The sequence below is a fragment of the Dasypus novemcinctus genome, chromosome 22, assembly GCF_030445035.2.
Source record: "Dasypus novemcinctus isolate mDasNov1 chromosome 22, mDasNov1.1.hap2, whole genome shotgun sequence".
Taxonomy (NCBI): domain Eukaryota; kingdom Metazoa; phylum Chordata; class Mammalia; order Cingulata; family Dasypodidae; genus Dasypus; species Dasypus novemcinctus.
In genome coordinates, this window is record NC_080694.1 from 39,241,973 (window position 1) to 39,265,447 (window position 23,475).

A 23,475-nucleotide genomic window follows, 5' to 3' on the forward strand; every position below is an offset into this window, starting at 1 on the left:
CTCTAATTATGTTTCAATAGTGAGAAACAGAAAGCAGTAAGGAAAACAAGTCAATTTTTTAAATGGCAAAGGGCCTGTACAGCTAATTTAAAGGAAAAGAAATACTAGAAGGTCTATGTCTGAGTGTGTGTGTAAAGAAGCCCGACCTCACTCTTAAAGAAATGTAATTAAAACAATGTGACACCATTTTCTACCTATCACTTTGACAGATTAAAACATCTGATAATACTTACAAATAATTAGTAGGGTAGAGGATAAACAGGCAATATTATATATTGTTTTTTTGGTTTTTTGTTTGTTTTGTTTTTTAAAAACCCACAGCAGTCACTTTAATCTCAAGTTTACACTTCACAAAGAAAAATATGGAACGCTTCATGAATTTGCGTGTCATCCTTGCACAGGGGCCATGCTAATCTTCTCTGTATCATTCCAATTTTAGTATATGTGCTGCCGAAGCAAGCACAATATTATATATTGTTGGGAACATAAACTGACATTATCTTTTGGAAGGGAAATATAACACTTTCAAAAAAATTAAAATTCACATAATCTTAGACCTATCTACTCCACTTTTCAGAACTTACTGTACAAAAATTCATTACAGTATACTCTAACAGTGAAAAACTGGAAATAACTTAACCTTCAATACAGAACAGGTTTAACCTACTATGACACATTTAGATGGAGAAACACTATGTAGCTATAGCTATTTTAATAAAATGAGGACAGCAGATGTGTAACTAACATAAAAAGATATCCAAGGTACAAAAATTCCAGTTGTAGGAGAATCCCGTTTGTGTAAAACACTTACAAAAATCTGATATGTGTTTCTGTATGTACAGAAAATACTCAAAAGGATGCATATACTTAATACCAGCTGGCTCCATGAAATCAGTGGAGCCAGGAGGCAATCTTAGTTTTTTGCTTTGGTCCTATTTTATTTTCACAATGGGCTTACATTGCTTTTATATTTATAGTAAGTATTTTTTTAAAGTTCTACCACTGGAGAAAAGTAAATTCCACATTCCTTAACAAAGATTAATATTTTAACTAAATGCATAAACAATAAAACTGAAATTACTCAAACTGTTATTTTAGATTTATTCTTTCAAACTGTAGTAATTAATTTTTCCAATAAATATAATGCTAGGAAACCATCTCATCCACTCAGTAAACCTGCTGTAAAGCATTTGTAATACAAGTCATTAAAAAAATTAATCATCTCACCTCTTCTACTCTGCACTGAAGCAACAGGAAAAAAAGAGACAGGAGAAAGATTAGAAGTATAGAGAATTCACATATTTGTAAATAAACTGCAGATATGGAAGTACTTTTAAGTATAAAAAACACTACAAAGAATAAACCTTTGAAGTCTTCATTAACATTATACTATATTCTACAAAAGAAATGGAAGAGGGAAGTGGATATGGTTCAAGCAATTGAGCTCCCGCCTACCACATGGGGGGGGGGGGAGATCCTGGGTTTGGATCCTGGTGCCTCCTCTTTAGGAGGCAAGACAGCGAGCTGACGCAACAAGAGACACAAGGAGGAAAACAATGAGACACAACAAAGCAAGGAGCAGAGGTGGCTCAAGAGATTAGGTGCCTCCCTTCCACATGGGAGGTCTTGGGTTCAGTTCCCAGTGCCTCCTAAAAGGAAGATGAGCACACAGTGAGCGCAACAACAGGGGGGTGGGGGTGGGGGGTGGGGATAAATAAAATAAATCTTTAAATAAAAAAGAAATGGAAGAGATGTATTTTAAATGGCATTGATAAGGCTTTTTTTTTTTTTTTTTTTTTTTTCTAAATCTAAGATATTTAATTTCAATTTAAGAGACCAAAGTTTTCAGGGACATTTGTAAGAGTACTTACTGATTTGATTCAAAGTTTCCTGAGGAATCCAACTCATATCAACATCATTCTGACTTGATGTACCCATTTCTACTTTCTGTATTGTTCTTTTGCGCTGAGAACATAAAAATGATTTTAAAGGATTTCCATTATATTGCTTATTTACTATAATTAACAAAAAACCTATTGAGCTACTTAAATTAGTTATATTAGTAGAGACACATTAGGTTTTTTTCTAGTTTTAAAACATACTTCCACTCAAGTTTTTTAGAGGGGAAAAAATCATGACTAGTATCAACTATAAATCTTCACAATTATTTAAATCTTCATATATCATTATACAATTGGTGAATCAATACAGAATTTCTATGAATTTCTATTTATACAATTATTTTCTTTTCCATTATGAGCCAAATCTTAAACAGAATAAATTTATTTCTGCATTTAAAAAATAGAGGATAATTCCGATTAGGTACACAGTCAATTCCTGTATTGTGGGATAAATAAACAGGTGACACAGATAAAACCAACAAACACAAAAATTCTAAAAACTCTAAAATAACTTAGCAATAATAATAAAAAAAGAAGGTAAATATTCTGAATGATGTAGACAAAAAGATGCTAATTGTATGTGTATGAAAGTCTAAATGAATCCACAGGTCACATCTAAGGTCTCATCTTCAGGTTTATTTTGAAAAGGTACAACAAACCAACGTATACACACCTAGAGTAAGAATAAGATGCCACAAAGAACTAAGTTATTGTTTAATTGGTATTTTAACAACTTTTATAAGTATGGCTTATAAGAGGTATTCATCTATAATTACCTTTCTAGATTCTAGGAGTTGATGAAGGCCAACAACAACGAGTAGCCCAAGACCGGCAAGGAACATATACATAAAGATTCTGATATAAAAGGAGAAAATATACACTGGCTTAATGTATAGAAAATATTATGGTTAATTAAAATTATAGTTCTAACGCATAAACTTTCCAAAAAAAGGAGGAAAAAGGAACTAAAATATCTTTAATTCAGTTTCGGTCCCAGTAGTAAGCTTTAAACATTTGCTTCACTTCAAGAACAACTAACAAATTTTTTAAAAATGGAAAAAAAAAAGATATTTTATAAAAGTATGCTATACTCAAAACTCACAATTTAAAATAATTATATTCCTTTTTCCCCCTCAAATATTAGATTTCACATAATTTGACTGAAAAATTACTTCAAATGAATTACATGTAAGTATGGAGTAAAAGTTGACTCATTCGGGAAACGGACTTTGGCCCAGTGGTTAGGGCGTCCGTCTACCATATGGGAGGTCCGCGGTTCAAACCCCGGGCCTCCTTGACCCGTGTGGAGCTGGCCACGCGCAGCGCTGATGCGCGCAAGGAGTGCCTTGCCACGCAAGGGTGTCCCCCGCGTGGGGGAGCCCCACACGCAAGGAGTGCGCCCGTGAGGAAAGCCGCCCAGCGTGAAAAGAAAGAGCAGCCTGCCCAGGAATGGCGCCGCCCACACTTCCCGTGCCGCTGACGACAACAGAAGCGGACAAAGAAACAAGACGCAGCAAAAAGACACCAAGAACAGACAACCAGGGGAGGGGGGGAAATTAAATAAATAAATAAATCTTTAAAAAAAAAAAAAAGTCGACTCATTCATAATATACCTCTGCAAAGAACAATAACATTTTTCAAGATAAGATTTTCTAATTTATGTTTTCTATAGCAATTTAGAGGTTGTGCAACTTAGCTTACTCTGGTGATCACTTTGAGAGAATGGGGTGGAAAAGAATTCAGAAGAGGGGAAGGACAGAAAGCCAATTTTTTCCCCCCCCAATTTTTGGCAGTTTTAAATTCCTAACTTAGCATTAATAGTTATAAAAATAACCTAAATTATGGATCTAGAGTCAGGATTTACCAAGTCTATCCACAGTCCACACAATTTTTACCATTTAAAAAACAGGAGCAAGTTTTCCAGTCTTACCTTAGCAGATCAAGATCTACTTAATATTGCAACTTTCACTTACGTTTCTCCATCTAACCCATCCTCTCTTTCAATAATTGTAACTGTTTGATTGAAGACAGCATCTTGGAACACATTGCCCTGTTTAAAAAAAAAAAATCACAAAAATGTGAAATGCATTAAAAGAACAAGAGCTTACAGGATTTCTTAAAACCATTACCTGAACAGATAAGATTTCAGTTTTCTCATCAGTTAGGTTAGTTAAGAGTCAACCAATATTAGCAGTGCTACTTAACATTAGAGCCTCAACACTGCCGTGTTACTGTCCTCTGTAACATAAAAATGTCATTAACTATACCAAAGTTGGCCCCTACTTCCTTTTCAGAGAGCTGCGGGGGGCAGGAGGAAGGGCAGAGAATAGGTGGTACGAGGAACAACACAAGCAAAAATAAAAATGAGACAAAATATGCGGAAAGAAACTCAAAGCCAAAAGGGCACTCTCAGAGTGGAAACCCTAAGCTTCTGCTACTTGTAATCCTCCAAAAGCAAGGAAAATAGCATGAATATGTATAGTAGTAACTTCAGTAGCAGATCATTCTAAGAACTAGAACTGAGCAAAAGTCCAATTCACATTCTTAACTGACAAAGGTCTGGAAATTACTTTCCTAAATAAATGGGCTGGCAATTTTCAGTATCAAAAATAATTGTATGTGTGTTTTTAAATCAATCTGAAATAACTATGTGTCAGTTCAATACAATTTGTTTTCAAATACATTGCAACACTGAGGTCATACATGGATAGCTGTTCTCAGTGTCTGAAGATCCACACAAAAGTAGTGGAGCTACCACTATTATTAAACTACATTATTAACTCATATTAAACTATAAGTTTTACTTATAGTTCTTCTACTTAAACAAATCCAGGAATCAGAAAACACTGATGAAAGTAATATTCAAAATGCAACTGAGGGGAGTGGATGTGGCTCAAGCAGTTCAACACCTGCTTCCCACACAGGAGGTCTGGGGTTCAGTTCCGGGTGCCTCATAAAAGCAAAAACAAACAAGCAAAACAGACGAAAAGACCAACTCAGGGGAGCCCAGTTGGCTCAGTGGTTGAGTGCCGGCTTCCCACATATAAGGTTCCGGGTCCAATCCCCTGGTACACCAAAAAAAAAAGCAACTTAAACTTACATTTGACTGTTGTATTAAATCAAATTAAATTCCACTTGAAAACAAGATGAAGTAGATAATTCATTAAACTACATAAGTTGAAGATGTAAAATAATTTTGAAGATTAGGATGAAAAAGCCTCTTCTCTACTAAATTTAAAAAAATCGTAGTGAGAGAAACTGAACTCAGACATAAGGAAAACATTTTGGCAACAGGTGCTGAAAAACATAAATAAGCTTTCAGGAGAGGATGGTTTGTGTGTGCGCTCATTTGAAGGACAACACCATAGATGGCATGAAAAGGCAACTCCCAACAGTAAAATTCTAGGGAGTTTCTCTCATTCACTGGATGTAAAATAAACATATTAAAAATCATCAGAAAGACATGACAGCTCATCTTAGGCCATTTGATTCCCATTAATTAAAGCTGAACAATAAACCTTGCAGCTAAAACTATCTTAAAAATATTTGGTTCTATTTTACTATGAGCATATAAAATGATGGAAAAACAATTTTAATAAGTCCCTAAAACTTACGAATAGAGGCAATACAATGGGCAAAACACCAATAACAAAGAAAGCACAAGACAAATCACTTGATATGGGTTAACATCTAAATAAGCAACAGACTCCACTATGTGGCTTCCTGTTCCCTTTAAGACTCACTCCAGTCACTTCCACATTCACACCACAGCACCTTACACATAACTCTAGCATGTTCCTCCAACCACATTGTGATAATGCCGGTTTAAGTCCATCACCCCCACTGGATGACGAACTTGAAGACGGACGTGCAATTTACCTTTGCCTCCCTGGTACCAATCAAGTTTCAGCCACAAAACAAGCACGTGAATGAACAAATAGAAGAATACTTATTAAACAATGTCAATTTTCCCCATCCCACTCTATACTAAAAAAAAATTTAGAGGGCCTTACATTCAGATCTTTGTAGTTCAGATTGATGACCAGACCAAAAGGTCGACCACCCATGGGCTCTGCAGGAATGAAGGAGTATTCAAAAGTTGCCTGTCGCTGGGGTGGCACAACAGTGTTCAGAGGAAGAGCTGTGAAATTCTGGATATAAAACTGGTAGTCCTGAGGATAACGGAATGAGGCATCTAGGGATTCAACAATAAAGTCTTCTGTACCCTTGTTTGTAAAGCCTACCAAGAACTTCACGATGTTATTTGCTGGAAAATCTAAGAAACAAAATAGAGACAGGAAAATGAGCAAACATTCAAAAGGGTGCAAAACAAAAAATAGGGATTACTAATGGGTTCTGGCAGTCTTTCCTTCTGTGTGAGGACTGGTTTCAGAAGTCTTTCAACAGAGCACTCCAGTCACCCACTACCTGGTGTTCAAGCTGAAACCCTTTTGTCTACAGTCTAGCATTCCATCTTAAGAGCTGGACCAAACTTCTCAATTTCAGGCCAGATCATACCCAAGTGATGTGGTCTGAGGAGGAGCTATGTACTTCTAGTGGTAGGATTATCACAAAGAGAACTCATGCCTTCACCTCTAACTCAGTATAAGTGATTTGTACAGAGATAGATAATAGAGAGAATGACAGAAAGATGAAAGTCCAAGAGGTTTACCAAACCTACCTGAAAATTGTAATATTTATTGCATCATATAAAAGTAATCAGGCAATCACTATACATTTTAAACAATTAGTTGAAAAGTAAATTTGAAGGTAAGACCCAAGCAGACAGCTAAAAAAATAGAAAAAAATTCTTTCAATCAAAGTATATTTATAGGTATAAAAGTTGGAAAGTACATGGGAATAAAATATAAAACTTGAGAAGACAAAGAGAATTAATACCTTTAAAAAATAACTCTCCACTAATTATAATGTACAGGCGGCGGACTTGGCCCAGGAGTTAGGGTGTCTGTCTACTACATGGGAGGTCTGCGGTTCAAATCCCGGGCTTCCTTGACCCGTGTGGAGTTGGCCCATGCACAGTGTTGATGCACGCAAGGAGTGCCGTGCCACTCGGGGGTGTCCCCCGCGTAGGGAAGCCCCACGCCCAAGGAATGCGCCCCATAAGGAGAGCCGCCCAGAGCAAAAGAAAGTGTAGCCTGCCCAGGAATGGCGCCACACACACGGAGAGCTGACACAACAAGATGACGCAACAAAAAGAAACAGATTCCCGTGCCGCTGACAACAGAAGCGGACAAAGAATACGCAGCAAATAGACACAGAGAACAGACAACTGAGGTGGGGGGGTGAGGGAGAGAGAAATAAATAAATAATCTTTTTTAAAAAAATTATACTGTACTCTACAGAGCCAAGTTTCACCCAGATCTGGGACTGAAACCTGTCTACACAATCTAGTTACCAAGTAGTTAAGTCCAGAAAAGTTTCTTACGCCCTCTAAATCTGTTTCCTAAACTATAAAACAGGAATAACAATGGTAACTGGCCTCATAGCATTACTGTTAGGATTAAATGAAATGATACATGCAAAGTACTGAGAACCGTGTCTGGCATATAGCTCTAAATAAATATAAGCCATTAATATTTATTTTCTTTTCATGAAACCTAGGATCTAACCAAAGCCTATTTATAAGTACTTAATATTTACTAACGTTTAATTACTCAAACTATGACAACAGTACTCTTCTGTGGGCAGTATGGAAAAAATTTAAAAACTATCTCATTGAAAAGGACACCTAGTTTCTAATTAGATTTGGTATTATTTATTTTTCCCATTAGTTTAAATGCCAGGAACACAACCTTACAGATAAGGGTATTAATATACAAAAGAGTTATCTCAAAACACCTATCTGTGCTGTATTTGTTATGTAAGAGGAAGATGAACAAGCATTTTAAGAATTAGCAATGTTCTCCAAAATAGTGTGTCATTTTAAAATCCTATTTCTGAGTTAAAGTTTTTATATTACCTTCTCCTTTTACAAATAGGATAGTTGTATCTGCACTTGGTGATGCTTCAGGTTCACCAGATACATCTTCTTCCTCTTTATCTTCTGCCTAAGAAAAACAATGTTAAAAATGCATTACTGTGGGGAAAATACATTTTTAAAAAATAAAAGAACAGATTAGTGATTATGTAAGTCTGAGGAAGGATTGCTAAGGGGTGTGGAGTCTTTCTTTTTGGAGCAATGAAACTGTTCTAAAATTTTTGAGATGATAAATGTAAAACACTGTGATTATACTAAAAGCCATTATTTATACGCTTTGGATAGAACAGCGAGAAACAGCAGCTATGTACAGTAGAGAAAGCATAGAGGGACTGAGAGGTGAGGAATTTTCATTTGTTTGTATGTCTGTTTTATGTTTACTAATACTGAAATGAAAGTGCTCTAATTATGATTGAAATGATGAATGCACAACTATGTGATTACAGCAAATACCATTGATTGTACATGCTAGAAGAAGTATATGTTTATTAATGTGTTAATGAAATTGATTATAAAATTAATTTAAAAACTTTACTAGATTAGGAAAAACATAATCTTCCAGGGTTGGTTGGAAATAGTGGTTTGGAAAAATTCAAGAGCAGTGGCCTCCAACTGTAATGTGCACAATAATCTCTCAGGTATCTTGCAATCTGATTCAGGTCTAAGGTGAAGTTTGAAATTCTATTTCTAAGCAGCACCTGGAAAATGCCGATGCTACTGGTACTTGGACCACACTTTGGGCTACAAAGGTTGGCAAACTTTTTCTGTAAAGGGTCCGACAGTAAATATTTTCGGCCCTGCAGACCAACAGTCTCTTATTGCAACTACTCAACTCTGCCACTGTAGTGTGACAGTAGCAACAGAAAATATGCAAGAGAGAGCCCAAAGGCTAGAAGGCGAGCAGACCACATTTTGCTGACTCCTCTTCCAGAGCACCTTGTTAGCAGTCTACAAAGATTTCCATCCTGATTAAAACAATTTTCCTGTGAGTTTAGTCACACAATATGGATTCCAATGGTGGGGAAAAAAATATGTTACTGGGGTGATTGAAACGTTCAAATATTTGAGTTGCCTAACTAGGGAGATTTACCAAAAATCACTGAATTGTACACTCATACTGAGTGATTGATGGTTTGAAAATTATACCTCAGTAAAATTTAAAATGTGAAAATATACTACTTTAAAGCCGACTGTAGCATTTACAGGCATCAGGGAGGTAAAAATTTCAGAGATATTCACATATTTGAAGTGTCTGGGACCTTCAAAAATCAAGATGACCAAGAGCACCATTATTTATTTACTGGTATTTAATTTTCTCTTTATGTAAAACACTCTTTTCTCCCCAATAGATAGGCTTTAAAAGGGCAAAAACTGTCTAATACTTTAAAAATTCTCCATAGCCAGCTCATACATTTGAAAAGATATTTGTGGTCATTAAACATTTAATGACTGTAAAATTATGTAATTAATTATATATTAAGTATCCTCAATGATGCCATTCATTTAGTAAGAGTTAGTAAATTTCTACTCATGGGAAATGAGACCCACAAGAAAGAAAAGAGATCAGACGAGGAAAGTTGGAACTACAACCTGTAGCAATAAAGAGTAAATAGTTAAGAGAAATCATTCCTAAGATCTGATTATGGGATGTAGAATGAAAGAAATGGAAGTAACAAGGCAGCAGGCTGCACCACTAAAGCCGTATCAAAAGAGGAAATAGTTTATGGGAGTGGGACAGATGATAAGTATGGAACGCCACCCTGGACACATAAGATTTGAGGGGCTTATGGGCATCAAGATGGTGCTACTGAGCGAGCAGCCGAAAATGTTAAGTATGGTGCTCTGTCAGGTATATGGCTAGAAGCAAAGAGAAAGTCACCCATATAAGGTGGTAGTGGTTTGGTAAGCTTGCCAAAGAGCAAGTACATAGAGGAAGAAGAGTAAATAACAAAGGCAGAACTACAGGGAACACCAATGTTAAGGGGGTGAACAGAGGAACAGAAGGGAGAGTTCAAACAGCAGCAGCTGGGCAGGGAAACTAAAAGGGGTGCCACAGAAGCCAACACAAGGGGACTCAAGAAAGGTGTGATCAGCAAATGCTAACAAAGTGCTCAAACAGGATGACGATGGAAATCAGGCCTGGTGCTGGGCAACTAGGTCACTGGTAACCTCAGCAAGAATTTTTACTACAACTGTAGGACCAGACCACATGAAAGAATGACTGTGCTGGTTAAGGTTAAATAAGGACGTAACAACTGTAAGCAGAGGAACCGTATATAAGCATTGTGTGTGGTTTAACAGAAACAACTTACTGAGTGGGACTGATGCCAGAAAAAGCAAAGTAAATCTAACAAGACTCCAGAAGCAGAGATGGGAACAAGAGCATGGGTGCAGGGCTAGCCTTAGGGGAGAGTAAGGACAACTCATTAAGGAGAAAATGTAGAAAGAATGGGTGAATAATATAAGTAGGAAGTGGACAATCTGTTAAGTTCACAATTGATGAGCTTCACTTTCTGATGTCAAAGTCAATGATGTCACTAAAACTGAAAAGGACTGGGGTTTAAAAGTGTAAATATTTGGAACACTAATTGTGGAGAACTGGCAAGTATATGTTAAGAAAACTCATTTATCTCTCTTGTTCCTCTAAGGTTCTCAAGGCAAGGGAAACATTAAGGCACGGCAAAGTTCCCACCAGCTACTGTTAGGATATAAGCATATCAAAGACCTAACAGTTACCTTCTCTACTCTTTCTCCACTATTGTGTACATTCCATTGCTAGAGAGCCCAACTAATTTCAGAAAAGTGGCTGTAACAATTCAATCTGTTACTAAATTTCTGTAAATTCCTAAATTTCGGAGCCCTAAATACCATTTTTAATCCTAAATTCATAGACGGATTTCCTTCCAGTAATCACTATCTTACCACAAGTGACATTTTCACCTGTTCTGAAGGTAATAAACCTTTATTATCAGCACCAATGAAGGAATATATTGTAGTTAAAGTTGTTCATATAATGAACTGGGTTGAAGCAGGGTCCTAAAATAAACCCTAAAAATATGAGTATATATATATGTATGAAAGGCTTGGTACATAAGTATTAAGTACCACATAAGTAATTAATTTTCTAAAAGAGAAGAAATTAAAAAAGAACAAAAATCAGTAGAGGTTTCTATGAAGATGAAATAGTATGAAAAAAAAAATATATGTGCAGATGCATCAAAGAGGTACTTTGAAAATTACATCAACAAAAGAGCAAGGAGATGAGCTTAGTTGGAAGTCATACTCCATGAAAATGACGATAAAAAAGGGGTGGAGAAATCTACATAGCCAATTATTTTCATATTGACACCTAACAGGAAAATAGGAATTTCGTGGTTTCATCTTGAGGCAAGTGACAAAATCTAGAATGCACTGAAGATTCCAGGTTCAAGTGTGACATAATGAAAAGAGAAAAAAAAAAACGTGTAGCCCAAGAGATGAGATGAGATTAGCTGGAAGTACTATGCAATGATCCTAGTCTCAATTTGGTAATCCTACTGTCGATATATAATTTTACAGTAAAAACTTCAGAACTGGAGGAATTCTAAGAGATTGTCTCTAATCCCTTCCTCTTCAGAGGGTTACATTTATATACTGTTTATCGTCCGTCCCTCACTCCTTGCCACCAATATATATATACATACTACCCCAAGAACATAAACTCCACAAAAGCAAGAATGTTCTGTTACTCCAATATTCAGTGCACTGTCTGGCACACAGGAGGAGTTCAATAAAGACTTGCTTATTGAATGAAAGCAAGCAAGCAAGAAAGGAAACTGAGACCCAGAGAAATAAGTTTCCAAAGGTCAGAAAGCTAAGGAGCATGTATCCCAAATCTCTCAGCTCATGGTCCAGTGCTATCCCCGCAATACTACATCACCCTCACAAACTCATGCCCCTCTGAATTGTTCTTTGTTCCATCTCTTGTTCCCTGTTTCAGAAAACATTTCTGCTACATCCTCAATGAATTGGCTCCTTTCTACCAACTTTAATCCATTTTTATTACAGTAACAAACCAGGAAAAGCAAGAAGTTTAACACCAAATTTTTCTATGAATTCTCCATGTATTAAATTCTAGGTTATGTAATAAAGAACACTAACCAAATCTGTCGGCTCATCTTCTTCTACCTCAGCTTCATCATCTTCATCTTCAATTATTGAATCTTCCACTGTTTCTTCATCCTCTGTAAGATCTTGGGCCATTACACATGAGCCTAACAATAAAATATAAAATGAGCAGTTAACCGTTACACTAGAAATGTGATGTTTTTCAATACCAGATACAGGGAACAAATTTTTCCTCTTGGAGTAATTTAATCTCCCAGTTTAGTTACTTGAACAGATGCTAGAGAACAATGTACTTAAGAATATTTATATGATTTATTTCTTTAATAGTTTAAACTTCACGATAAATTTTAATAAGAAATGCTATTTAATTTTATCAAGACTCCAACAGTTTGAAAAATGAACTGCAGAAAGTAAAGATGCCCTGAAGAACCCCCAAAACTAATAATGAACCTCATGCAATTTTGTTAATCGAATTAAGGAAAATAAATTTGTTCCAAAAGCAAGAAACTCCAATTTTATCCTTGTCATTTACCATTAAAACAACGAACACCCTCAAGTTTAAAAGAAAACAGCACTCTCAATAACCAGCCAAGAAACATTGTCATTAGTTAACTACAGCTAAAATTCTTAGACTTTGATAGCATGTAGTTCCAAGGAACAAATTTTTTATAGCATTATTGGCAAAAACTAACTTACAGAAAATATGTCTTTTTAATAAAAAACGTATTGGTAACTTTAGGGTTAACAAAGTAGAAAAAGAAAGCGTTTATTTTTGCATATGGCTCTAAACTTGTTTTAAGATACTTTTTAATTTCCCCCACATTTAACATCACAAATTTAAAGTTAAATAAGTATATGCTGCAAAGTCAAGAAATTATGATTTTACACTCAAAACAAGTTATATTAAATTTATTTCAGGAAAGATCCTGAAAGGAATTTTGAAGTTCTAGTGACTCTTCCAAAACTTCCCAGAGAGAATGATGATGTGGCAATTCAATAGAGAAAAAGCACATGTTCATAAGCTGGCATACCCAGGATTATTAAGATCTATGCATTTTAAGTCTTTTCCATTCCACGAGTTCTTACTAAGATTTCTGCAAAATATTATAGAACATCCAACCACACATTATGAAATGAATAGCAGTAGCTAATGCTTGCTGAACAAGGACTAATAAACAGTACGATTCAAAATTTACAAGCCATTTTCAAAGGCTAGTAAGAAAAATATCTATTATCTGACAGAGAAATTTAAATTGTACTTAAGTTTGAAGACTCCTGAAAATATCTTTATATGCAAATGTATATAAATGACTTTTCACCCTACAGTTCAGTGGATACAAAACTATTTTATTTATCTTAGTTCATGAACAATTTTTGGCCTATAATCTAACAATTTTGAAATAGAAAATTTCAGAGAAAACATATTTTGATAGAAAGACCATTCCTCACCAAAATGTGTTCGCAAAATATTAAATTAGGTTTAGATATTACAACTGATATTTCTTTTAAAAGAAAAATGTAACCTGAAAAAAAAACAATAGACTAGGACCAAATTTTCTTTAAAAAGCCAAAAGAACAAACCAGCAATTATCTCCTAAAGGAAAAAAACTTCTCATTAAACCTGCAAAACGAATTCTCCCACTTAGTTTTTTCTACCCACTAAACATAAACCAGTCACTTCACTTTTCTTTACAAAATAACTCGTGGATACCTGTCACCATCTTTCGCCTTTGCCACCCAACTTGCTTAAACTTACAGCACGGAAAGGAACTGTAGAGATCACTGAGTCAGACTAATTCTTTCATTTTACAGATGAGAAAATCGAAGTTCCTGCTAGAACTCGGGTAAGAAGACAAGGGCGTCCAGATTTGTAGTGTTATGCTAAGAGTTATTTTAACACCATGTTAACTTGCAAAGAATAAACTTATATAAATAAGTCTATTTAAGAAACGAACTTAAAGTCCGAAGTAGACCGTATCTTTTCAGCACAATACGATACTTAACACAAACGCACGCGTACAAAACTGGTTACAAAAAAAAAGGGGGGCAGAGGCATGAGGAGACATCCCACGGGGATTCAAGTCCGGAGTCGGACGGACAATGGGGGTGAAGATGGGGAGTTTTTCTCAAACCATGGCTCTGGTTAACACAAAAGGGCTGGTGCTGATATCCAGATTGCCAGGAAAGGGAGGCGAAGCAGCAGTTTAGGAAAGTGGAGAAGGAGGATTCAGCAAATGAATGGAAGAGGACACCGGGCACGGAAGCTAAAGACACGTCAGCCCAGAGGGCACGGGGGTGGAGCGGCGCCGCGGGCCGATCCCAAACGCCGCCAGCGGCCCGCGCGCCCGCTCACGCCCCGGGCAGCCCCCGCCTCCGCCGAGCGGACCGGGACCCGGGCAGGCTCCCCCGGGGCGGCCGAGCGGCCGCCAGACGCCGGGGGCCGAGCCGCCTCCAACTTCTAACTGGCTGTCGCTGGCGTCTCCTGGTTCCCGGCCGACCCCGCCGCCCACTCCCCTCGCCTCACCTCCAGAGCCGTCTCTGCGCAAGAGAGGACCTGGGGACACAAGCAAGAGAAGCAGGAGCAGGCGATGGAGGAGTCTCATGGCGCGGCCGGTCGGGTATCCAGCGCCCGGCGGCGACTGCTCGGCGAGGCTCAGCCGTAATGGCGTTACTCTTCATCCGGGCTCCGGGCGGCCGGGGCGGGGCACGCACCACGCACGGGCTTCCGCCACGCCCCCTCCCCTGACCGACCAACGTGGCTTCTCAGCTTGGAGGGGCCGGGGTCCGGCGGCTCGCGGTCACGTGGTTGGGGGCTGGGGCTCTGGATTCCCGCGAGAGCCGGGTCCCCCGTGGTTACGGGCGGCTGCTGCGGTTGGGCGGCTGCTGCGGTTGGGCGGCTGCTGCGGTTGGGCGGCTGCTGCGGTTGGGCGCCTGCCGCTCGCGCTCCCACCCTCCTCCGCCCTCCGCCCTCCCAGTCCCTTGGAGGCGCAGGTGCGTTCTCCATGTGGGTGACAGTCGGTCCCGCGCGGCTCGGTGCTTGGCGCAAGTCTTTCTACAGTTTTAATACTAAAAGAAGGAATATAAAACTGCCTGTGGAAAGCATTTCAAGGACAAAATAATTTTCTGATAACTTCAAAAAACACAAAAAACATAAATATGGAAATACCTTTGTTCCTTATCTGCCCCCACACCCCCCTTAGTTAGGTAATAACAATTCTTCTGTGGCATTCCGGGGTTTTATGTTGTGAGGACTTAATTCATGTAAATCCCTCAGAAGCGTGCCTGGCTTATAAAAAGTTTTCAGTAAATATATTATGGGTGCAGCGGTGGCTGTAAAATTCCCTTCAGTTTGCTTCTCATCTATTCTGGATTTGTTGGGGTTACAGCCAGTTATTTGGTATTTCGTGCAGTGTTGGACCTGCCCAAGGTGAGATATCATCTAGAGGATGAGGAATTTGATGACAGCCCTCCCTTATTGCATGCTCACTCTGCCGACCACTATTCCTTGGAACTGTGCCTTCTTGTAGGTTAACTCGTTCAATCTCCTTGAAGTTCTCTATGAACTAGATATTATTGACTGACCTGAAAACGGACCTAGAGGTCAGTAACTTACCCACAGCTTTGGCGGTCTGGGTCTGGCTCCCGCTCGATGCTCCCTCCAGGGGCACAGGGCACCTGCTGTTCCACGCCTGCACTGGCTCTGAGGACTGCATCGCCTGGGAACACTGTTCAGGCGTCTGTGGCTGCTGCCACCACTGCTACTTCTGACTGCCCAAGTCAGTACCTGATAGTGCCTGCTGAACCCACCTCGCCCCACTGCGCCGGGACTCCTGTGCTGCTGCTGCCACTGCACCATGCATAGGTGGAAGGACTCCCCGAGAGACACACCCCCGACTCTGACAGCTGCCCCGGCTTCTGGGCACTGCTGCCAAAGCCACCAGGGCTGCTGACTCCACTCTGATGTGGCTGAACCTCCCTGAGTTCTCCACTGCCATGGAATCTCCCTCCCCAACTGGGAGACACTTTGTTTCAAGACTTTCAAATCAGAGCTGCCTTGAGCTCCTGACGTCTTGTTGTGGGAAACTGGCTTCCCTGTTCCCTATTTGTTGCCCTTGTCCCCAGTTATTGTAAATGTTGCCGTGCTGATAAGGGACAGCTGCTTTGGAGTTCCTAATAAATATGATGCAGAAACTAGGGTCGAGGCTCTCTGCTCCAGAAGCTGTGAGCACCCTGGCTCCATCCTTGGTTCCTCTCTCGTGTTTCTCTTTATCCTCTATTTCTGTAACTTCTGTTGCCTTCCCTTCCGCCCAACCTATCGCTGAGTTGATCGCAGCAACATCTGATAGGATTTTTGACAAATACATCCTTCCATTTAATTTGTGACTCTCCCCTAGCACCAGAAAGCGATCTATAGCCCTGGAACAGAAGATAATCTATTATGGACATCACGTGGTATTCAAAATCACCTTTCCTCGCCATCATTAAGGAACTGTCATTGGAACAAGGCTGCCTCACTGACTCTTCTCCCCAGAACAGTGATTTCCTGGGGGCAGGGGTCCTCCACTCCTTGTGTTAAAGAGGGTCCTGGCGGAGCTGTCTCATTGTTCCTAGGACATAGCCTGAACCTGTCAATTCCATTTAGACTTAAAATGGAGCTTCCACTCAAGTTATGTTGTTAAATGATTACTGTATTAGTCAGCCAAAGGGTTGCTGATGCAAAGTACCAGAAATCTGTTGGCTTTTATAAAGGGTACTTATTTAGAGTAAAAGCTTACAGTGACAAGGTCTTAAAGAGTCCAGCTCAAGGTACATAAGAGGTACTTCCTCACCAAAATCTGTTGCCACGTGTTGAAGCAAGATGGCAGGTGATGTGTGCGAGGGTCCAGCCTCCCTCTTCCTCTTAGGGATCCGTGGGCCCAGCTTCTTCCCATCTTAGCTGTAGGCTGGAAGGCTTGTTTTCTGTCTGCGCTCGGCTGTTCTAGTCTCTTCACAAAGTCAGCTGTAAACTCTCAGGCACACGGCTCATCTCACTTCCCAGGGCCGCAGAATCAAAGCTGACAAGTTCTCTCCTCTTCTGTGTCTGTGGTGCTCTCTCTATTCTTCTGCGTTCTTCTCCTGTATATCTACTTCTGTGTATCTCTTTCCCTGTCTTCTTGATTGAGTATCCGTTTATATAGCCCACAAAGTGGGCAGGGACTCAAACTGAAATTGCCCTAATAACATGGTTGAATCAAAGCCCTAATCTTGATTTGATCAAGTAATGTAAAGCCACTGAATTTAAATCAATCAAAGGGTATCATGTCCAGTGGAACAGACTAGTTTACAAACAGAAGATCTTTTTTTTTTGGAATTCATAAATAATATCAAACTGCCACAATTACTGATGGATTTTATTTGGAATTTGAATTTTAGACAACCAGCTACTAAATGCCCACTCTGGATGTTAGTGATGTGATGAATTTAGGTAAAGTCTATAAACAGAAAACAGAGACCTGTGTGACTGTCCAGTTAGTATAATAAAGCAGTAGCCTATGCTCAGGGCAGGGACGTGCTCAGGCTGGGCGCCACGCATTCGGCATTACTGTGCTCCACATTCTCCCTGAGATGTGCAGCTTTCACCCGGTGTCCGCCCAGTGCTCTCCCCTTAGTTGCTCCCAATTCTTAGTATACAGAATAAAGAATTCCATCGATTAATGTTACTTAGGCCCTCCCGAATACTTTCCCATTTTCTCTCGCTCTGACCTCTGCAACCTTTATCAACATACAAATATACCGTAATAAATGCCCATACCAATAATAAAACTTTCCCTCAGCCCCCGTTCCCCTGCAGTGAGAGCCTCAGTTCTCTGCTCCCTGACCAGCAAAACCTCACCATCTTACCTTTTGAATTTCTTCTCCACCTGGTGCATCTAGGCTTTTATTTTTACCGCTCCATGAAAACATCTTCATCTTGCTAAATCCAAGGTCCTTGTCTGAAATCAACCCCCGCTCCCCATCCCACCCCTTCTTGGCTCAATGACAGCCATACTCTCCTGGTTTTCCTTCCACCCCGGTGGCCCCCTTCTCCTGGGCCCAGTCTCTAAATGTAGGTCTTCTGGAATGGCTATACCATCTAAGGATGGAAAGCCCACCACATGCATTCAGGGAGAGGGTTGGAGGACACTTTACCAAAGGGATAAGGAGTGCACCGATGAGAAGGATCCCAACATTACTGAGACCAGTGGTGGGCTGTTGGCCAGGGATACGGCTAAGAAGGGCTGTCACGGAACTGGGCTGAGAGCAATGGTCGTGGAAGGATGATTACAGAAGCCAGATGGCACCACTTAGCTGGCAGAAACAAGGTGGGCGCCATGACCGCAGTGAGCAGCCAGGTTAGAAGAGGGGAGAGGTGATGGGGAATTGAGGGGGGCAGCAACCTACAGAGAGCTATGGCAACGGCGAAAAAAATACATTCCAAGACAGATGGGCACCCAACAAGGGCATTGCTTAATTTATATAATTAAAGAAATCAAAGATCAGGAGGCTGAGGGTGGTTATCTCATTAAGAAGCTATGCTCCTTTGCTCAGCAGGCCTGAGCCAGTTCTCAATTCCAGTACCCAATAACTGAAGCAGAAGCCAGATTCCTCAACGACGGGCCCTGAAACACCACAATAACTGCTATCCAGTAGTAAATGCCCCATCCTTCTTCAAAGGAACCTATGGGCCACTTACATGAACCAAGCATTGAGGAATGGGGACTAGCCAATTTAGACACAGGTCTAAATTGACATTATACCTAGACCCAAAGTGCCAATGTGGCCCCTTTTTAAGTAGGAGTGTAATGGAGCCAGTAATAAATGAAGTCCCAGCTGAGTCCAGCTAACAGTGGATTCTTCCGGTCATCAGACCCACCATTATCTGGCCACCAAAAGAATAAATGGAATGGACATACATGGTAGTTGAAAGACCTTCACCAGTGGGCTAAGACCTGTTAGAGTGAGAAAGGCCAAGTGGAAGCCTCTGAAAGAGCCCACCACCCTCTCCTCCCCAAGTGTATCTCAGGGAATGGCAGAGATCTGTGCCACTCTCAAAGACCAAGAGGGCAGGGGGGTGGTCTCTGGCAAACCTCAATTTAACTTGCCAGTCTGTCCTCTACAAAAGCTAGAAGGACCACGGCAGATGTCAGTGGAATACCAAAACTTAAGCAAGCTTTCAAACATGCTTGTCTGACCACAACTCACCTCACTTAAAGTCCTTTCAGGGATTCCTCAGCCTGACATAATATGCTTTTCCTAACCAACTTCGTTGCTTGCCATTCTTCCTACAAGCTTGGGTTTTAGACAGCACTCACAGTTCAGGGAGTGTAACAGAGTATGCCAAGCCTCCACGTTTTGAGCTCACTAGTGTTCTCTTTTTTTTCTTTTTTTTCAAGATTTATTTATTCCCCCCCCCCACCATTGTTTTGGGCTCACTGTCTGCTCTGTGTCCATTCGCTGTGTGTTCTTCTGTGTCTGCTTGTCTTTCCTTTAGGCGGCACCAGGAACTGATCCTGGGACCTTCCAGAATGGGAGGGAGGAGCTCAATCTTTTGCACCACCTCAGCTCCCTGTTCTGCTGTGTCTCTTTTTGTCTCTCTTCTGTGTCTCTTTCTGTTGCATCATCTTGCTGTGCCAGCTCTCTGTGTGGGCCAGCACTCCACGTGGCCCAGCATTCTACATGGCTCACCATGCAGGTCAGCCTACTTTGCACCAGGAGGCCCCAGAAATCGAACCCTGGACCTCCTATGTGGTAGACGGGAGCCGATCGCTTGAGGTACATCTGCTTCCCTCTCCCTTTTTTTCTATCTCAGGAACACCTTGTCATCTACAAAGATTTGGTTCAGATGTCATCATTTCTGTAAAATCTTCCCTGGGATTTTTTCACGTAGCCCAGGGCCATTTCCTCTCTGATCCTACAGCACTGTGGACGCTTAGACCTATACATCTTTCATAGTGTTCTTCTCAACCTTCCCCTGTAGATTATGAACTCTGTGATAATCCTCACCTTAATTTTCTGTGCGTCGTTGGCATCTAACACAGAGCCTATCACATAATTTACTGAAACTTGCTAAATGTTTATTGAAAGAAGGGCTGGCTTAGACTCTACATCACTGAGCCATGCCCTAAGGGAGACATGCTAATTTGAGACAGCCTGTGGGTGAAAGATCATAAATGTCTATGCAATTAATACACGTTTTGTTTTGCTTTCCCCCCTCCCCTCCACCCCACTTTTTGCTGTCTGTGTCCATTTGCTGTGTCATCTCCCACGTCTGTTTCTTTTTGTCTTCTCTTCTCATTTTCTCCTCTAGGCTTCACCAGGATTTGATCCCAGGGACCTCTGATGTGGGAGAGAGGTTCCCTGTCACTTATGCCACCTCAGTTCCTGGTTTCTGCTGCGACTCTCCCCTACATCTCCTTTTGTTGCTTTGTTGCATCATCTTGTTGTGTGGCTTGCCACATGGGCATGCCTTTACCAGGAGGCCCTGGGGATCCAACCCGGTTCCTCCCAAATGGTAGACGGAAGCCCAATCACTTGAGTCACATCTGCCTCCAATACACATGTTAAATATTGCATAGTCCTGTTTGTAGACAGATCCTGGGTTAATGCTTCTGTTCCAACCGTTTTGTCACATTTGTGTACATATTCTGGGCATGGTACTACTTTTTATATTGATATTTGTCTTTCTTCTATCATATTTTAATTTTCCTAGAGGATACTATGAAATTAATAATAATAACAGTATGTCTATTTAAAATTTGAATCACTTCCCAAGCCATCAATAATTAAACTTTCTGAAGTGAGACATTGTTAAAGCTGCAACTCCCAGGGCATTTTTCATGGTTTAATTTGTCTTTTTTTTTTAAAGATTTATTTATTTATTTAATCCCCCTCCCCCCCCCCCCCAGTTGTCTGTTCTCTGTGTCTATTTGCTGCATCTTGTTTCTTTTGTCCACTTCTGTTGTCGTCAGTGGCACGGGAAGTGTGGGCGGTGCCATTCCTGGGCAGGCTGCACTTTCTTTCGTGCTGGGCGGCTCTCCTTACGGGGTGCACTCCTTGTGCGTGGGGCTCCCCTACGCGGGAGACACCCCTGCATGGCACGGCACTCCTTGCGCGCATCAGCACTGCGCATGGGCCAGCTCCACATGGGTCAAGGAGGCCCGGGGTTTGAACCTCGGACCTCCCATGTGGTGGACAGACGCCCTAACCACTGGGCCAAGTCCGTTTCCCTAATTTGTCTTCATTTAAATTGTTTCTACTTTTTGAATTAGAGAAATTAATATTTTGTTTCAAAATTCACACACATTTATAAATTCATGTAAGACTTGTCTTACAAAATTCCTCAACAAAAACAACAATAATAGCTTTTATTTATTCAGCACTTCTTTCAGGGCCAGATATATACTCCTGTACTTACCTAAGTACAAAAGTAACTTCAGTGAGGTAAAATAATTTCTTCCCTTCTGTGATGGTTAGGCTAATATGTCAACTCAGCTAGGTAATTGTGCCCAGTTGCTTGGTCAAGGAAGCACTGGGCTAACTGTAATACAAGGGCATTTATGGACTTAACTCACCATTGACTTTACTGCAGTGGTAAATCATAGATAGCTGATTACAATGACATCGATCAGAGAGATTGCCATCAGCAATGACTGACCTTTTATCCAATCAATTGAATGCCTTAAAAGGGGAAGCGATTTCAGCATTGAGTGAGAATTTCCCAGCTCGTCGTTGGACAGCCAACATCTCCCAGAATTCATCAAGAACCTTCACTGGACTTTCATCGGAGCTCCTGGTTGCAGCCTGCCTGCAGAACCTGGACTTGTGCATCCCCACAGTCACATGAGAGACTCTGATAAAATCTCTTATTATCGACAGATATCTCTTGTTGATTCTGTTTCCCTAGAGAACCCTGACTAATTCAGCTTGGTACTGGGAGTGGTTCTTGAGGAACAAGAGTCTTAAACATGGGGTGTCTGAGGTGGTTCTGGATGTTTTGCAATTGGCTCTTTACTCTAATTGGGCTCATGGGTACTAACAACTCCCTTTCCAATAACAGAGAGGCTGCTAACAGTCCATGGCACGAGTTGGCAATCGAGATATGCAAAATATCATCACTGGATTCCCCTACTTCCATGCTTGTAAGAATCAAGGATCTGGGTGAGAGTGTTTTCAACACCTTAAAAGAGTTTTGTGGAGTCAAACGGTATAATGACGTTGGCTGGTTCCTCCTACATATTTTGGATACTGTTACAAAAGAAAGAGATGAGTTAAAGGCTTCAAATTTGAAACTTAAACACTGCATGAATGGTGCAAAAGTTTATGTATACTCTGAAAGAAAATCTTGTCTGGTATAGACACAGGCTCAAAATATCTGAGAACCAAACTCAGACTCTCATTGTACAAATAGCAGAGTTACAAAGGAAACTAAAATCTCAACCCCGCAGGGTTTCTGCAGTTAAAGAGAAGGCATTGATTGGAAAAGAGTGGAATCTGGAGAATTGGGATGGAGACATAAGGGATGATGATAATATTGGTGGGGATATTGGAACCCTGAATTCTGCTGAGACTTTACCAGATAAGCCTGCGTTGGCCTGCCCTGTGGAGACCACACTTTGTCAACCTTGTATCATCCAGCCACCAGCCTGCCCCAGGGAGTCTGGACCACCTCCCAGCCCTAAGGCATGTACCAGCCAAACTCCCGCATACACTGCTGAGCCTCCAGTCTGCCCTGAGGAAACTGCCTTCCAACCCCTGCCTGAAAATATTAATCCTGCGTCACCAGAAGAAAATGCAAGGGAATGTCCTGAGGTCAGTAGCTTGAAAGGCATTTCTAATCCTTCTCCTTACCCACCCCCACCACCTCTCTTGTCTTAGAGCTCTATTACTGGACTAAAATCACAACAAGCCCCCAAAGGTGAAATACAAAGTGTGACCCATGAGGAAGTAAGGTATACCCAGGAAGAACTGCATGAGATTTCCAACTTCTATAGACAGAAACTGGGGAAATATGTGTGGGAATGGATACTAAGGGCATGGGGTAATGGTGGAATGAATATAAAGTTGCATCAGGTTGAATTTATTAATATGGGCCCACTAAGCAGAAATTCTGGATTCAATGCTGTAGCTTGAGGGGTTAGAACAGGCTAATACATCATGGGGTACCTAGCAGTGAAATATATGGACAGTCTAGTAAATTTCTTCTGGATCTGTATAAACAGAAGAGTTCTAGGTCGAGTGAACAAAAGTCTAACTCAAATTACAGACACAGAGAATGACGGCCTCTTAATCAGTTCCCTGACTTGAGACAGTTTACAGATGCAGAGCCCCTTGAATGAGCAGAAGGCCAGGTCTCCTTGGGGAAAGATCCTGTTAAACTGCCCAGAATTATACTGTTAATCTTCCTCTCACCTTTCCTCAAGGAGATCTATAGCCTTTTACTGGAGTAACTGT

General features: G+C 40.6%; 1 protein-coding gene and 1 non-coding gene across 2 annotated transcripts in view; both read right to left on the minus strand.

Annotated features, from left to right (window-relative positions):
• The window catches only part of SSR1 (signal sequence receptor subunit 1), a 33,598-nt gene extending 18,894 nt beyond the window's left edge, over positions 1-14,704 (minus strand). Inside the window, exons 1-7 of the mRNA XM_004450880.5 lie at positions 14,531-14,704; positions 12,040-12,152; positions 7,882-7,969; positions 5,915-6,177; positions 3,875-3,951; positions 2,678-2,756; positions 1,872-1,965 (exon numbers count right to left, since the gene is read on the minus strand). Coding sequence (XP_004450937.1) covers positions 1,872-1,965; positions 2,678-2,756; positions 3,875-3,951; positions 5,915-6,177; positions 7,882-7,969; positions 12,040-12,152; positions 14,531-14,609 — 793 coding nt within the window. The 5' untranslated portion in view covers positions 14,610-14,704. The remainder of the gene's footprint in view (positions 1-1,871; positions 1,966-2,677; positions 2,757-3,874; positions 3,952-5,914; positions 6,178-7,881; positions 7,970-12,039; positions 12,153-14,530) is intronic.
• On the minus strand, positions 357-463 carry LOC111762433 (U6 spliceosomal RNA). The gene has a single exon (XR_002795545.2). It is a non-coding gene; the product is annotated as a U6 spliceosomal RNA (small nuclear RNA).
• Positions 14,705-23,475: the final 8,771 nt, after the last annotated feature.